The sequence below is a fragment of the Stenella coeruleoalba genome (genome assembly GCF_951394435.1).
Source record: "Stenella coeruleoalba genome assembly, chromosome: 1".
NCBI classification, from domain to species: domain Eukaryota; kingdom Metazoa; phylum Chordata; class Mammalia; order Artiodactyla; family Delphinidae; genus Stenella; species Stenella coeruleoalba.
The window spans coordinates 52,083,964-52,099,106 of record NC_137169.1 but is presented as its reverse complement, the minus strand read 5'-3'; the positions used below and the strand labels follow the sequence as shown (position 1 = coordinate 52,099,106).

General features: G+C 40.0%; 1 protein-coding gene across 7 annotated transcripts in view; it reads right to left on the bottom strand.

Annotated features, from left to right (window-relative positions):
• Positions 1-15,143, bottom strand: part of NFIA (nuclear factor I A) — a gene marked incomplete at its 3' end in the record, with an annotated part of 398,017 nt that overhangs the window by 51,073 nt on the left and 331,801 nt on the right. For all 7 annotated transcript variants that reach the window (XM_079919085.1, XM_079919086.1, XM_079919088.1 and 4 more), the window contains 2 exons: positions 14,099-14,277; positions 11,672-11,837 (listed from right to left, as the gene is read on the bottom strand). In XM_079919085.1, the coding sequence (XP_079775211.1) occupies positions 11,672-11,837; positions 14,099-14,277 (345 nt within the window). The remainder of the gene's footprint in view (positions 1-11,671; positions 11,838-14,098; positions 14,278-15,143) is intronic.

Here is a 15,143-nt window from a genome sequence, read left to right as displayed (position 1 = left end):
ACCTGCCATGACTGAATCAGGAAGAAATAGAAAATATGAACAGACCAATCACAAGTACTGAAATTGAAACTGGGATTAAAAATCTTCCAACAAACAAAAGCCCAGGACCACATGGCTTCACAGGCGAATTCTATCAAACATTTAGAGAAGAGCTAACACCTATCCTTCTCAAACTCTTCCAAAATATAGCAGAGGAAAGAACACTCCCAAATTTCTTCTACGAGGCCACCATCACCTTGATACCAAAACCAAACAAGGATGTCACAAAGAAAGAAAACTACAGGCCAATATCACTGATGAACATAGATGGAAAAATCCTCAACAAAATACTAGCACACAGAATCCAACAGCACATTAAAAGGATCATACACCATGATCAAGTGGGGTTTATTCCAGGAATGCAAGGATTCTTCAATATACGCAAATCTATCAATGTGATAAACCATATTAACAAATTGAAGGAAAAAAACCATATGATCATCTCAATAGATGCAGAGAAAGCTTTTGACAATGTTCAACACCCATTTATGATAAAAACCCTGCAGAAAGTAGGCATAGAGGGAACTTTCCTCAACATAATAAAGGTCATATATGACAAGCCCACAGCCAACATCATCCTCAATGGTGAAAAACTGAAAGCATTTCCACTAAGATCAGGAACAAGACAAGGTTGCCCACTCTCACCACTCTTATTCAACATAGTTTTGGAAGTTTTAGCCACAGCAATCAGAGAAGAAAAGGAAATAAAAGGAATCCAAATCGGAAGAGAAGAAGTAAAGCTGTCACTGTTTGCAGATGACATGATACTATACTTAGAGAATCCTAAAGATGCTACCAGAAAACTACTAGAGCTAATCAATGAATTTGATAAAGTAGCAGGATACAAAATTAATGCACAGAAATCTCTGGCATTCCTATACACTAATGATGAAAAATCTGAAAGTGAAATCAAGAAAACACTCCCATTTACCACTGCAACAAAACGAATAAAATATCTAGGAATAAACCTACCTAAGGAGACAAAAGACCTGTATGCAGAAAATTATAAGACACTGATGAAAGAAATTAAAGATGATACAAATAGATGGAGAGATATACCATGTTCTTGGATTGGAAGAATCAACATTGTGAAAATGACTCTACTACCCAAAGCAATCTATAGATTCAATGCAATCCCTACCAAACTACCACTGGCATTTTTCACAGAACTAGAACAAAAAATTTCACAATTTGTATGGAAACACAAAAGACCCCGAATAGCCAAAGCAATCTTGAGAACGAAAAACGGAGTTGGAGGAATCAGGCTCCCTGACTTCAGACTATACTACAAAGCTACCTTAATCAAGACAGTATGGTACTGGCACAAAAACAAAAGATAGATCAATGGAACAGGATAGAAAGCCCAGAGATAAACCCACGCACATATGGACACCTTATCTTTGATAAAGGTGGCAGGAATGTACAGTGGAGAAAGGACAGCCGCTTCAATAAGTGGTGCTGGGAAAACTGGACAGGTACATGTAAAACTATGAGATTAGATCACTCCCTAACACCATACACAAAAATAAGCTCAAAATGGATTAAAGACCTAAATGTAAGGCCAGAAACTATCAAACTCTAGAGGAAAACATAGGCAGAACACTCTATGACATAAATCACAGCAAGATCCTTTCTGACCCACCTCCTGGAGTAATGGAAATAAAAACAAAAATAAACAAATGGGACCTAATGAAACTTCAAAGGTTTTGCACAGTAAAGGAAACCATAAACAAGACCAAAAGACAACCCTCAGAATGGGAGAAAATATTTGCAAATGAAGCAACTGACAAAGGATTAATCTCCAAAATTTACAAGCAGGTCATGCAGCTCAATAACAAAAAAACAAACAACCCAATCCAAAAATGGGCAGAAGACCTAAATAGACATTTCTCCAAAGAAGATATACAGACTGCCAACAAACACGTGAAAGAATGCTCAACATCATTAATCATTAGAGAAATGCAAATCAAAACTACAATGAGATATCATCTCACACCAGTCAGAATGGCCATCATCAAAAAATCTAGAAACAATAAATGCTGGAGAGGCTGTGGAGAAAAGGGAACACTCTTGCACTGCTGGTGGGAATGTGAATTGGTACAGCCACTATGGAGAACAGTATGGAGGTTCCTTAAAAAACTACAAATAGAACTACCATATGACCCAGCAATCCCACTACTGGGCATATACCCTGAGAAAACCAAAATTCAAAAAGAGTCATGTACCAAAATGTTCACTGCAGCTCTATTTACAATAGCCCGGAGATGGAAACAACCTAAGTGTCCATCATCGGATGAATGGATAAAGAAGATGTGGCACATATATACAATGGAATATTACTGAGCCATAAAAAGAAACGAAATTGAGCTATTTGTAGTGAGGTGGATAGACCTAGAGTCTGTCACACAGAGTGAAGTAAGTCAGAAAGAAAAAGACAAATACCGTATGCTAACACATATATATGGAATTTAAGAAAAAAAAATGTCATGAAGAACCTAGAGGTAAGACAGGAATAAAGACGCAGACCTACTGGAGAACGGACTTGAGGTTATGGGGAGGGGGAAGGGTGAGCTGTGATAGGGCGAGAGAGAGTCATGGACATATACACACTAACAAACGTAAGGTAGATAGCTAGTGGGAAGTAGCCACATGGCACAGGGATATTGGCTCGGTGCTTTGAGACAACCTGGAGGGGTGGGATAGGGAGAGTGGGAGGGAGGGAGACGCAAGAGGGAAGACATATGGGAACACATGTATATGTATAACTGATTCACTTTGTTATAAAGCAGAAACTAACACACCATTGTAAAGCAATTATACCCCAATAAAGATGTTAAAAAGAAAAACATACAAAACTATTTATAGTGCCTGGAGGGGTGGGATAGGGAGGGTGGGAGGGAGGGAGACGCTAGAGGGAAGAGATATGGGAACATATGTGTATGTATAACTGATTCACTTTGTTATAAAGCAGAAACTAACACACCATTGTAAAACAATTATACCACAGTAAAGATGTTAAAAAAAAAAACTATTTATATATTACATAATGTAGCCCTCTGCCACAGGTGTTGCAAATATTTTTCCCACTTTATCATTGTCTTTTGACTTTGTCTATAGTGTTTTTTTTCCAGTGTATACATTGTTAATACTTTTAGAGTAGAACTTATCAGTTTTGTTTTCATGGATTCTGTTTTTTTTGTATTATTTGAAAGGCCTTTCTCACTCCAATATTTCACAAAAAGTTTCTCCTATTTTTTTCTTGGTATTTTAAGGCTTAATATTTCTATGTTATATTTTTTGCACCACCTGGAATTTATTTTGGTGTAAGGAATTTTATTTTTTCTGGACAGCTACTCAGTCATCCCAATATACTTTACTGAATAATCCCTTTCCCTCTTCCAATAAGAAATGTCACTATTATCATATACTAAAGTACTGTAGTTATGTAGGTCTCTTTCTAATTCAGATGAATATAAAAAATTAAAATATAATGGGGATAGTAGCAGTACTGACAGAAGAATAAATATCAATGTGGAAATAGAGAGATCAAAGTAAAATAAGTTCCCTGGCACTAAGTGACATCAGACAATAACTGAAGAGTAGATAAGAAAGAGTAGATAAGAAAGAGGAGGGAGTTCTTTAGAATTGTTCTGTATCCTGTCTGGTGTTGGCTGGAAGAATCTATGATGTTATAAAACTCATAGAACTGTACATTAAAGAGTGAATTTCACTGAATGTAAATTTTTTAAAAAAATTTAAAGACTAAAGGAATAGTGCAGGCATCAGTAATGAAAAACTGTTTTGTGAAAGGAAGCCGCTAACTTTTTTTTTTTTTTTTTTTTTTTTTTTGCGGTACGCGGGCCTTTCACTGCTGTGGCCTCTCCCGTTTCGGAGCACAGGCTCCGGACGCGCAGGCTCAGCGGCCATGGCTCACGGGCCCAGCCGCTCCGCGGCATGGGGGATCTTCCCGGACCGGGGCACGAACCCATGTCCCCTACATCGGCAGGCGGACTCTCAACCACTGCGCCACTAGGGAAGCCCCCCCCTTTTTTTTTTTTTTATTCTTTCTTGTCCTTATCCACTGGCTCTTGTCTGAAAGAGGAAATACAGTCCTTAGTCATTTAAAAATTGTGTAAATATGACATATCATTCACTGATTTGCTCTAAATTCAATTACTGATTAAAATTGTGTGTTTTACACAGAAAAACGTGTTGGTGAAAAAGAGAGCTGTCATTATGTGGGTGAAAACTCAGAAAGTAATTCTCCTAAGCATTCAGCAACAGTTCAAGCTCTGGAGAGCAGTGGGGAATAAAGAAAATCTGCCTTTAGCTATAGGTCCTGTTTGTCTACCTTTTTTGCTATTTTTGTCTTATCTCCCTCCAGATCTTCTACTCTCTTCCTTTCCCTGCTAACAAAAGTTACTCTCAGCAACAGAAACCAATCCACACTAAAGTATAAATGACCACTAATATCTTCCTCTGTACTATTCCCACAGGGTCTTCACTGCAAACATGGAAACTTTGGGCTCCGGATGCTCTGGCCAAGTGCATGAACTACAGGTTCAAAGTGGCTGGGTGTGAGTCATGATGCTGCTACCCTTGGCTAAGCGACCCTGAGAAAGTTACCTATATCTTCGTGCCTTGTCTTTCTCAGTTAGGGTATTTACTTTTTAAAGTACGTACTTCATAGCACTAATGTGAGGATTAAAACAAGATAATACATAAAAAACATTTTTTAAAGTGCTTGACACATTAATAAAAGCTCAATGGTTTGTTGTGTTATTAATTTCAGACGAGAGCAGACAGTTGTGCCTGCTCGGTAACCGAAAATCAAGTCCCATTGCTTTGTAATTTGGCTACAGTAGGAGCTAGTACCAAGCTACCATGGGATTACATAATCTTGGGAAAGTAACCTCCACTCTGGAATCTCAGTTTCCTTGTCTATAAAATCCTGACCTCACAGGAGTCTTAGGAAGACGGAACGAGATAACATACATGTGTAAAGAGCTTTGCTAACCAAAAAGCACTGAACATATGTTAATTATTACACTAGGAAATTTCAATCCCCGTCAGATTATTATCTTTCTGGTTAACAGGTTCAAACTCATTCATATAATGAATATATACAAGATTCATCAGAGATATAAAAATAAAAAAGGGAACTTGTTATTACATGCTTCTAATTTAACAGAATTCTAGTTTTAAAAAATCACAAGTTCATGGCTAAGAAGGCATGGAGAAAATTGTTTATAAGTCTTTTATGCATTTTTAAATTGAGTTTTTGTGTTCGTAATTAATTTAAAAAAGGAAAATATGCATGTTTTATCTTCCATCATAATTCAAAAGTGTTTCTTTCTTTTCATTATAATTCTAAGCTATGATGCCAATCTTCAGTTTCTTTTCTGGAAAAACCCATTTTTATAGTATGTTCTTGGTGCCAACCTATTATAAAAAAATTGAATCTTACAATGCAATTAAGAAAATGAATAGTGGATTTTGAATTATCATACCACAAACAGACCCAAACGTAATGAGAGATTTCTCCTATTCTGGAGCTGTTGTCCTCAGGACTCTCAGGAATATCCACTTGTTTTATTACATGTTTGCAAAGGAGTCCCTCCGCAATTAATGAGATGGTACATGTGGAAAAACTGAGTACACTGCAAACAACTGCAGTAGGTAGGATGTTATTATAATTGGTCTCACCAGTAAGATACCTAATAGGCATCTCCAAATATAACTTAGTCAAACCAAACTTCTGATCCCCACCCCTTGCCCAGAACTGCTCTTCCTGCAATTTTTCCCGTCTCAGTTTATGGCAACTCCATCCTTCCAACTGCTCAGGTCAAAAACCTAGGAGTCACTGCTGTTTCTCTAGTGTTTTTTTTTTTTTTTTTTCTTCTCAACCCACATCTAATGTGTCAGTAAATCCTATCAGCTTTACCTTTCAAATATTTCTCACCACCTCTACTGCCCGGATGCTGGTACAGGTCATTAGCAACTCTTGCTTGCATTACTGCAATGGTGTGCCACCTCCCCTCCCCGTGTTAGTTTTCTCCATTGTACTTACTGGTCCCTAAATTACTAGCATACTTATTCTTTAATTATTGTTTGTCCCCTCCCTCTAGCTAAGCTCCACAAGGGAAGGCGATTGTCTGCTTTGTTCACTTTTGGATCCCTGGCACCTAGAATAGTGGCTGGCATGCAGAAGACACTCATCATATGTATTGATTTTTTTAAAAAGCCTCTTAACTGGTCTTCCTGCTTTAATTCTTGCCCCCTGAAACCTATTTTCAACAAAGCCTTCAAAGAGTTTCTATTAAAACCTAGGTAGGGGGCTTCCCTGGTGGCGCAGTGGTTGAGAGTCCGCCTGCCAATGCAGGGGACGCAGGTTCGTGCCCCGGTCTGGGAAGATCCCCCATGCCGCGGAGTGGCTGGGCCCGTGAGCCATGGCCGCTGAGCCTGCGCGTCCGGAGCCTGTGCTCCGCAACGGGAGAGGCCACAACAGTGAGAGGCCCACGTTCCGCAAAAAAAAAAATAAAACAAACAAACAAAAAACCTAGGCAGTATCACTCCTCTGCTCCCCATCTCACTCAGAGAAAATGCCAAAGCCCTAACCATGGCCTATAAGAACCTCCTTCCTCCACGCCCTCTCGCCCCCCCCATCTCCCAGTCACATCCACATTCATCCACATTACCCCTCAGACCTGGCCTCCCCCTACTTTCACTCATTCACTCACTCTGCTCTCACCACACTGGCCTCCGGGTTGTTCCTTAAACATGCGGGCTGGACTGTCTGATCCTCCTGCTTGCAAAGCGCTTCCCTCTACAGTCTCATGGCTCACCCTCTCACCTCTGTCAGACCTTTGTTCAAATCTCCCCCTCTCAGACAGGCCTTCTCCAACCATCCTATCTAAGTTGTATCCCAACCCCACTAATCCCAACCCCTCTGTGCTTCATTTTCCTACGTAGCACTTATGTATCACCACCTTACATCACTCCTACCTATTATACTTATTATTTTATTTATCGCCTTTCTTCCTTCTGTAAAATGAAAGCTCCGCAAGATCAGGGATTTTTATTTCTTTCATTTCCTGCAGAATCCTAGCATCTAGAACACTGCTGGCACGTAGTGGATGGTCAATAACTATTTATTGAATGAATGAAGGATGTGATAATCTCTCGCTGGGTATCTAAACCCAGTTAATCAGCGGGAATGGAACCCATCCATTGTGAATTACTCTTAACCGGTTATCCTTTCTATTTGTCATGGTATCCTAAAGAGATCAGGCATAGTATATCAATCTTTCTCCAAACGAATCAACAGTATGAATGTCCTCCTTGAGAGACAGCAGAACTCTTATTTCCACCCTCGCTACTCTGTTTTTTAAGGCACTGGTAAAGATTTTTCCCATTAAAATCTATTTATTTTATAGGCAAACATGTCCCTCCCCAAATCTGCCTTACCCTGTTTTCCTGGCCACAGCTGCAAAGTTGCATATTGGTGCCAGAGGCAACTGATTAGTTTAAAAGTATATATTCTGCTTTAGGCTGGTATCCATTTGTATTTCATTATAAGAGCATATTAAAAATGATGTCTTGGACTTTTAACTGTCTATAGCACAGCACATCTGTCACCCCAGTTCATCCTGACAATCTACCTATGAGAGTGTGTAGAGCAAAGTATTATTCCAACAGACACAGGAGTCCAGGCCCAGAAAAGCTGGTAATATAGGTGATCCTGGGTATGATTTCCTACTTTTACTTTTTAAATCTTTTTTTTATTGCAAGTCATCTTAAACCCCTCAATAGGAAAGGCTGTCCTAGGTTATACAGTTAGTGTTTTTGAAAAAGCCTCAGTTTCAGACATACTGTTGGGATACTGAACATCTGTACTTAATACTCTGTTGTGATGTTTCTCCTCGCTAAAGTTGAGCTCTAATAAACTGACAAAGATAACCAGGATCCAACCATCCTGTGGTTTTAATTTCTAAGAAAGCACAGAATTTATGAAATATACTTTTGCTCTAAATTTTTATCCAGTGGTAATCCAATTTTAGACACCCCCTCCTTCCACCCACAAGCTGGTTTCTGAAGAGAAGTTCTACCTTCTCTCTCAGACTTAAAACACCAGAATGATATTCCTACTAAACAGCTTAGAAGTCACTCAGTCCAAAAAAATCTTACCTGAGGCTCCGCATCTGGACCCAAATCCCTCCCAAGTCTCTTGTGGCACCTATGTGCACCCCTGTCCCAGTGTTGTCAGTGTGAGCTACCCGTTTCCCAGCTGTCTCCTGCAATAAATCCCACATTTCTTTAGAGCAGGGATGAATCATCTTTGTATCCCCAGGGGCTAACACAGTCCTTGGCACATGACGGATACTCGATATATGAAGGATGAATAAATGAATGAAAGAAGGTAGTTATCAAAGATGAATGTTAAGGAAGAGGGGCTACAGCACTCTTGGTATCTTTTCCCTCCCATCCACTCTTGGGCCTCTCCACTCCCTCACTTATTGTAGCGATTGGAAGTAGACACTGGACGTGACTCGTCCCACCCCTTCCTCTCCTCTTTCCCTTAGGGAGACAGGTGCTGCCAGGAAGCACAGAGCCACCTGGACCTCCATCAGCTCTACACAGGAGGGCAGCCCCCTCCCATGGGAAGGCCTGCGGTGGTCCTGCACTGCCAGCGACTGGGTGGGTTTGTTTGTGTTTCAGCATTAGGAAGCACATTCGCCTGTAGCTAAAAAATACATTTCCTAATAGTAGAGGTTATAGTCTAGTCTTCCATCTGATTTTTTTTCTTGTATTTTATTTATCAATTAGTTCAGGAATTGGGGCATGGAAGAGGATTTGTTGTGCGGGGGTTCTTAAATCTCTTCCCAATGTGGACTGGTAGGCTTTGAGATTTTTAACTTGAGAGGCTTCTCTTATGCTATAAATTACCAGTTTCCCAGAATATCACTGTCTTAATAATAAAGTAGAAGATGGTCAGGTGATAATTGCTGTGAAACAACATATGACTGTGAATTCAGCAAACCCCAGAAAAGACCAAAAAGGCTAAGATTTATGATGATAAAAACCGTTCTATACCATCAGTAGGACCCTTTGTTTTGTCTACATTCCTAGAATTCTAGGATTCAAAAAGTAAGTTTCAAATTATTACGTAAATATCAAACTTTGGGTCCCCTTTCCTGATATTCTCTTTCCAAAAATCTCTAAACACTGTGCTAATGCACATGCAATCATAACCGGATCTGCCCAGACGCCCTCCACACTTCTTCCCATCGTGTTGAAAGAATGCTTGAGGCTGGGCACAAGAGGACCATGGGTATCTTTTTATACAAGGCATTAGATCCAATCCATGGAGTGGAGTCCAGGGAAGGGACCCAAAGGTATCAACCTGATTGAGGGATTGAGTAGCTTCTACATGTCCTACAGGAATATTTTTTCATTAGCCAAGCCTAGAGGCTTCCACTAGCTAAGAGTTTTGGCAGATAATAAAATGCTCCAATTTATTTGGTGGTAGCGCTTATCGTGGCTGATTTCACATAACCCTGCCAGCTAGGTATTATCACCCACGTTCTACAGATGAGGAAACTGGGGTTGGTAAAGAAATAGAGATAGCAGTGTGAAAGGTGAGGGTTTGAGCCCCTATCCTTTAGACTTCAACAGCTAGCTGCCCAGGGTATTTCCACTCGTCCACAGTGCCTCAGAAAAGCCCCATCCCCGTTACTGGAAAATGCAATACAGATGCATGAGACATTGATGGTGGAGGTAAGGATATGTCTACACAGAATAAAAAGAACATTAAACAAAGCTTTTTGAGGGTTCTGCCAATGTCCTGAACATACAGAGAGAAGATGAACAGAAAAGTGGTACCCAGAGGCATGTACAGAGCACAGTTTAAGCACATGGCTGCCGATGTGTAAGTCAACATCCCCAGTGACTAGATCTAAATAGAGTTTGGAGATGATTATTTCTCTGACTCCTTTGAAGATGTTACATGAATACACAATAAGCAGGACAGGCCTATGAGCTTCTGCTTCTCAGAAGCTTCTTTTCTAAGCTGAGCTTCCAAGATGCTTAGAGCAAGCCTAGTTTGCTTCCTATGTCACTGGACACTCAAGAGTTTTCTCCTTTGTTGAAAAGTGTTGAACCCCCTCTTACCAAGAGAGGTAAGCCTCCCCAGAATTGGCCCTAGACCCTCAATCTTTTTGCTATGAAACCAGAATCCATGCACAGGGCCACTCACTGCTACATGTGTTATCAAAGTGGATACGTACTAGAGAGCCCAAAGCTCATCCACGCCCAAGAGAGACCCTAGACATTTGGGATTCAGTGTCACCAAAATTAAATCCAATGAACACAGTGTCACAATGTCACAGTGTCACAAGAGGCTCATTTTTTCTCTTTGGTTCCTTCCGTCCTGTACTCGTGTCCCCAGTGCTGAGAAGTCTGAATCATCCTTCATCCTTCACTATATTCATCCAAGTGGTTGTCCAATCCCAAAGCTTATGTCGATAAGACATTTCTTCTTGTGCTCTCCTCCATTCAACTTCTATAACTGCTGCTCAAGTTCTTGATCTTAACACTTCTTTCGTGGTCTACGCTCATCTTTTCCTCAGTAGATTCCTTGCATTCAGCCTCACCTCCTTGAAGACCTCCTCTCCTTAGGGGCACTGTCACAGTTCCCATTCTTTCCTGTGCTTTGATCTCTCTGTAAAGCTTTAGAGAAGGTGGTCATCACACCCCCGTCAAGGTCAGGTAGTCCAACCATCACCTGGGAACTCTGCCTCCAGCTGTCACTCTTTTAGTCATTGTTTCAGGTACTAAGAAAAGCCAAATTTATGTGTTTAAGCTACTTCTATTCCCTGTCATCTTTAAAATATCAGGAGAGCTGTTCTCCCTCTAATTCATCAAGTAATGATTCCCATTATTCCAAAAGGTTTTGAAATCCTATACTGTCTGATCACATGTTCCCATACTTTTCAGAGACAAGCCAAGATTTCTTTTCTCTTTCCTTCCAGTTTCATCTTCCATCTCCTCCCTCTGCCAAGCCTAGCCATGCAGCTGCCATGGCTACTGGCTCTGACCTTCTGCCAGGCTCTTATTCTTCGCGAATGTTCAACGTACACACCTTTGAATTGGTTACTTTGATCTAAACTTTTTTTCTATTTGATGGATGAGTTGCATTAACCTTGGTACCTCATCACATGCATTTCTCTTGGATTGTAAGTTACTGGAAGGCAGGGCTCTAAGAAGCATGAGGAACTCTTTCTAATAAGAATCCATAAAAGTAGATGCTGTTTGATGATCATGAGGATAGCATTCAAAGCCACTCAAATAATAGGCAAAATTTAATACTTCATATCTTGACTTCAGCCCTTGGCATGTAGTTACACCATTTCATCCACCCAAACACCCAGTCATTTCCACACCTGATGTGGTTGGTAGCACCCTAGAGTGCTGTTTGCTCTGACCTGGTCTTGGTTCTACAAACTCATGCTACAGCCATCGCTGGGGATCGTGCCTTTCACTGAAGCCTATGCAGTGAGGGGCCAGGCGTAGGTGTGCATTCACGTGTGCAGAGCACGACCGGCGACCGGCGCCGCATCTCAGCGATACTTACTTGGTGAGGTGGGGGACGCTGCGCCTCCTTCCGCTGACGTGGTCGGAGGCTTTGTGTCTGGCACCGGCAGAGGCACAGGCCTGGCCATCGGTGGTGGCGGCGGTGGTGGCAACATGGGGGTGGGGAGGAATGGGTTGTGCACTTTGCCTTGGCTACTCCCGTTGGGCTGCCAGGGTGGGAACCAAACAAAACACGCACAAGAGAAAGAAGACACAGATAGAACCATTAGCCGCTTCGGAAAACAAAAGATTCCTTAGGCACCTTTCACATAAATTACTAAGTATTCTAGCTACTTGAATTCTTCCGTAAGAGCATATGGATGAAGAGCTGTGGGTTGCTCTTAAGGCATTCCACAAAAGTACAGTCTTAGGCATACATGCTCAATGCACCCTAAGCTTACCTCTTGAACGACTCTGACCTTCTTTGCATCTGATTCTAGAAAATGACCTGCTAACTTTTGCTTGGTATGTTTTGATTCTGTATTAACTGTGACTTTTGTCATCATTCTCATGATTATTGAATATTGATTTAATATATAAGTGTTTTATAGATTGTGGAATTATTCCATCATGTCTATTTATACAGATATAACAAAGTTTCCTAAATATGCATTTGAGATTAAAAAAATATTTTATTTTCACTCTTCAAAGTTGATATTATATAACATTTAATAAATATGTTAAGTGAACATAAAAAATTTCTTTCACATATTGTATAACATCAGGCACAGAAACTTTAGAATTCAGCTGTCAAAATTCTGCTAAGGAAAAATATCACTTCTAATTTTGATTTAAATTATATAAGCATATGCCTTAGGAGTCATATTTATCTGGCTGCCTGATGTTAGAACAACCAAGTAACAGCTCTTTAACAAAAGAAAAGTTTCCTTCTGAAGAAAGCAATAAAATCCATTTATTTTTGAGTTTTTCGAAACAGTCCCGTGAAGAACCTGCCTTAAACCCTATAAAATTTTGATCAAAATGCAAAACTGGTCATTTGATAGTTATAGGGGATGATGTCAGGACTATTAAAAAAGAGTTAGAAATTTTAAAAGTCAGATGCTTGATGCTGGTGATCACTTCAGTTTCCCATGGCTTCCCAAGTGGCCTTTCTGCCTCTGGTCTTCAGTGACACTATTCAACCAACAATAACAGCTCCTACTTAGGCTCTAGTCCTGAATCAAAATTCAGTTGCTGGCCCAGGCTTTTAAGTTTAAGCTTAGTAATTCTGCAGAGGAAGTATCACTGCCTCATCAACATTCACTTATATATTTAGTATTGTTCCTCAAAGACAATCTCATCTGACAGTCAGAATGTTGTGCTTTCTTGCCAACAAACTTGCCTGTGTGTCATTTCTGAGTGGGCTAAAAGTCCACAAGTGAATGCTTTAGAATAAGCCAAGCAGATGAATACACAAGCAAAAAGAAAAAAGGGTCCATATTGATTTGTTGTCTAGACAGAAATGTATCTGCTAACACATCACCAGACATTAGTCAAGGCTGCCTGTTCTGTCTCAGATATGCAGAATCAGGTATTTCTTCGAGGGAAGAAAATCGGTGATAGGGTCGTGGGATATAATATTCTAAATTAGGCAGTAATAATTATGGCCCATCTGTGGCTTCATTACAGTTATTAGGAGAAAAGGAAAATCACATTTGGCTTTATGCTGGTCATTATTTCCAATTCATTGTTATTATTATTGGCCTTGGGATAGAGCTCTCCATTGCAAACATTTGGTTCTATATTTGAAATAAAATTTGTGATTTTAAAAAATCACTTTTACATTAGGAATATTGTTTCAAATTGTGATTTGGTTTATTTGAGAAAAAATGAAAACCTCCATTCGAAACTACTGAATACTATTTAGCTTTATACAAAGATAAGTGGGAAAGATATCTACTTGCAGAAATAACAAACTATAATAAACTACTTCTAGAATCTTGAGTTCAAGTACTGGTCAACTTGATGTAAAGTGTTAGAGGACTATTTTTTAAAAATATCAACTTAGCTGATCTGAAACATCTGTGCCCCCTCCTCCCCCTACCTCTCCCTACCACCCAAAATCATTATTTCAAACTATTTGGTCTTTCTATTTTGTTAACTGCGTGAGCCCTTGGGTTAGTATGCATGAGGTGGAATTATCTGCCCACAGACCTTAGAAGGTTACACAGTTCACCCTTGAGATGATTTATATCCATAAACTTGACAGTTGCGAAGTTAACACAAACACTGTTTTTAAACCCTGGCCAATCCCTCTTAGAGTAAGTTAACTTTCCCACAATCTAGAATAAATATGACATTTGCCTGCAGTCAGTCAACACAACATCAGAGCACAACGTCATATGGTCATAAGGTCTTCCCTTGTTATTTTTACGTTCGGTTAATATTTCTAAAAAATTGAAAAAAAAAAAAAAAGAAGTTTCCTTACATTGAGGAACCCCACCTGTCCAGCCTGCTGACCAGCATCAGGGCAGACAAGTTGGACAAACTCTTTCAGCGTCTCCTGAGGGTGATAGCGGATGGCTGGGTGGGAGAAGTAAGGCCCAGGCTGCTGGATGATGGGTGATGTTGGAAAATGAAGAGTTGATGGTGTCGCATGTGGACTTGCTGTAGGAAAAGAAAACATCAGAGTTAATAAGAGAAAGACTTGTTTTGCCACAGCTTTTAAACTGGATTCAACTTCCTTTTAAAATTTCTTCTCCTGCCCCAATTCCTAGTAACTGCTCGTGTGACAGCATTTAACCCTGGAGAGGTCTGATAGATTTTCTTCCTTAAAGCTCTAAGACAAACATGGAGGCTAGATGAGGGTAGAGTTTCAAGCTGTCTTTCTATTTTCAGTGGACATGAGTTATAAAGGCATTAATAATCCTTGGTGAAGCTGAAGATTATTCATTACCTTAAGAGCCTTTTTAATGAAGCAGGCAATAAAAAATGTATTTGGTAGATTAGACCTGATTTAACTGACATTACATATGACAAATTCTAGTTTGCACATACGGATCCCCTTTCATGCTGAGATTTCCATAGACAATAATTCATTGTTAAAGCTCTTATACTCCTTTCAAGGAAATTTCTAGGGACTAATTCAGGATGAAATTTTTTGAAGTCTGTAGTAAATGATCACTTAATGAACCCATGCAATCTGGGTGCCTCACTTTACATAGAAGGTTTATGTTGCCTTTTTTTGTGGCCATTTCAAAGCCAAACTCAGAAACGCATAGATGTTAGTTATAGCAGGGGAACCCACAGGCTGAGTAGGTAGGCAGTGACCCCTGCTAAATTGTTGGCCCTCTGCTCATACAAACTGATGAAAGGCTCAGACAACCATCATTCCCTTATATTTGAACCCTGCTGAGTTTCACTGATACAGGAAGAAGATTACATTAGATTTAAAAAACGTATGTGAGGTGCTTAATAATCTTTCCTGGGAAGATTTCTGCCCTTGAAGTGGAAGGGTGATTCGTGAAGCCTGC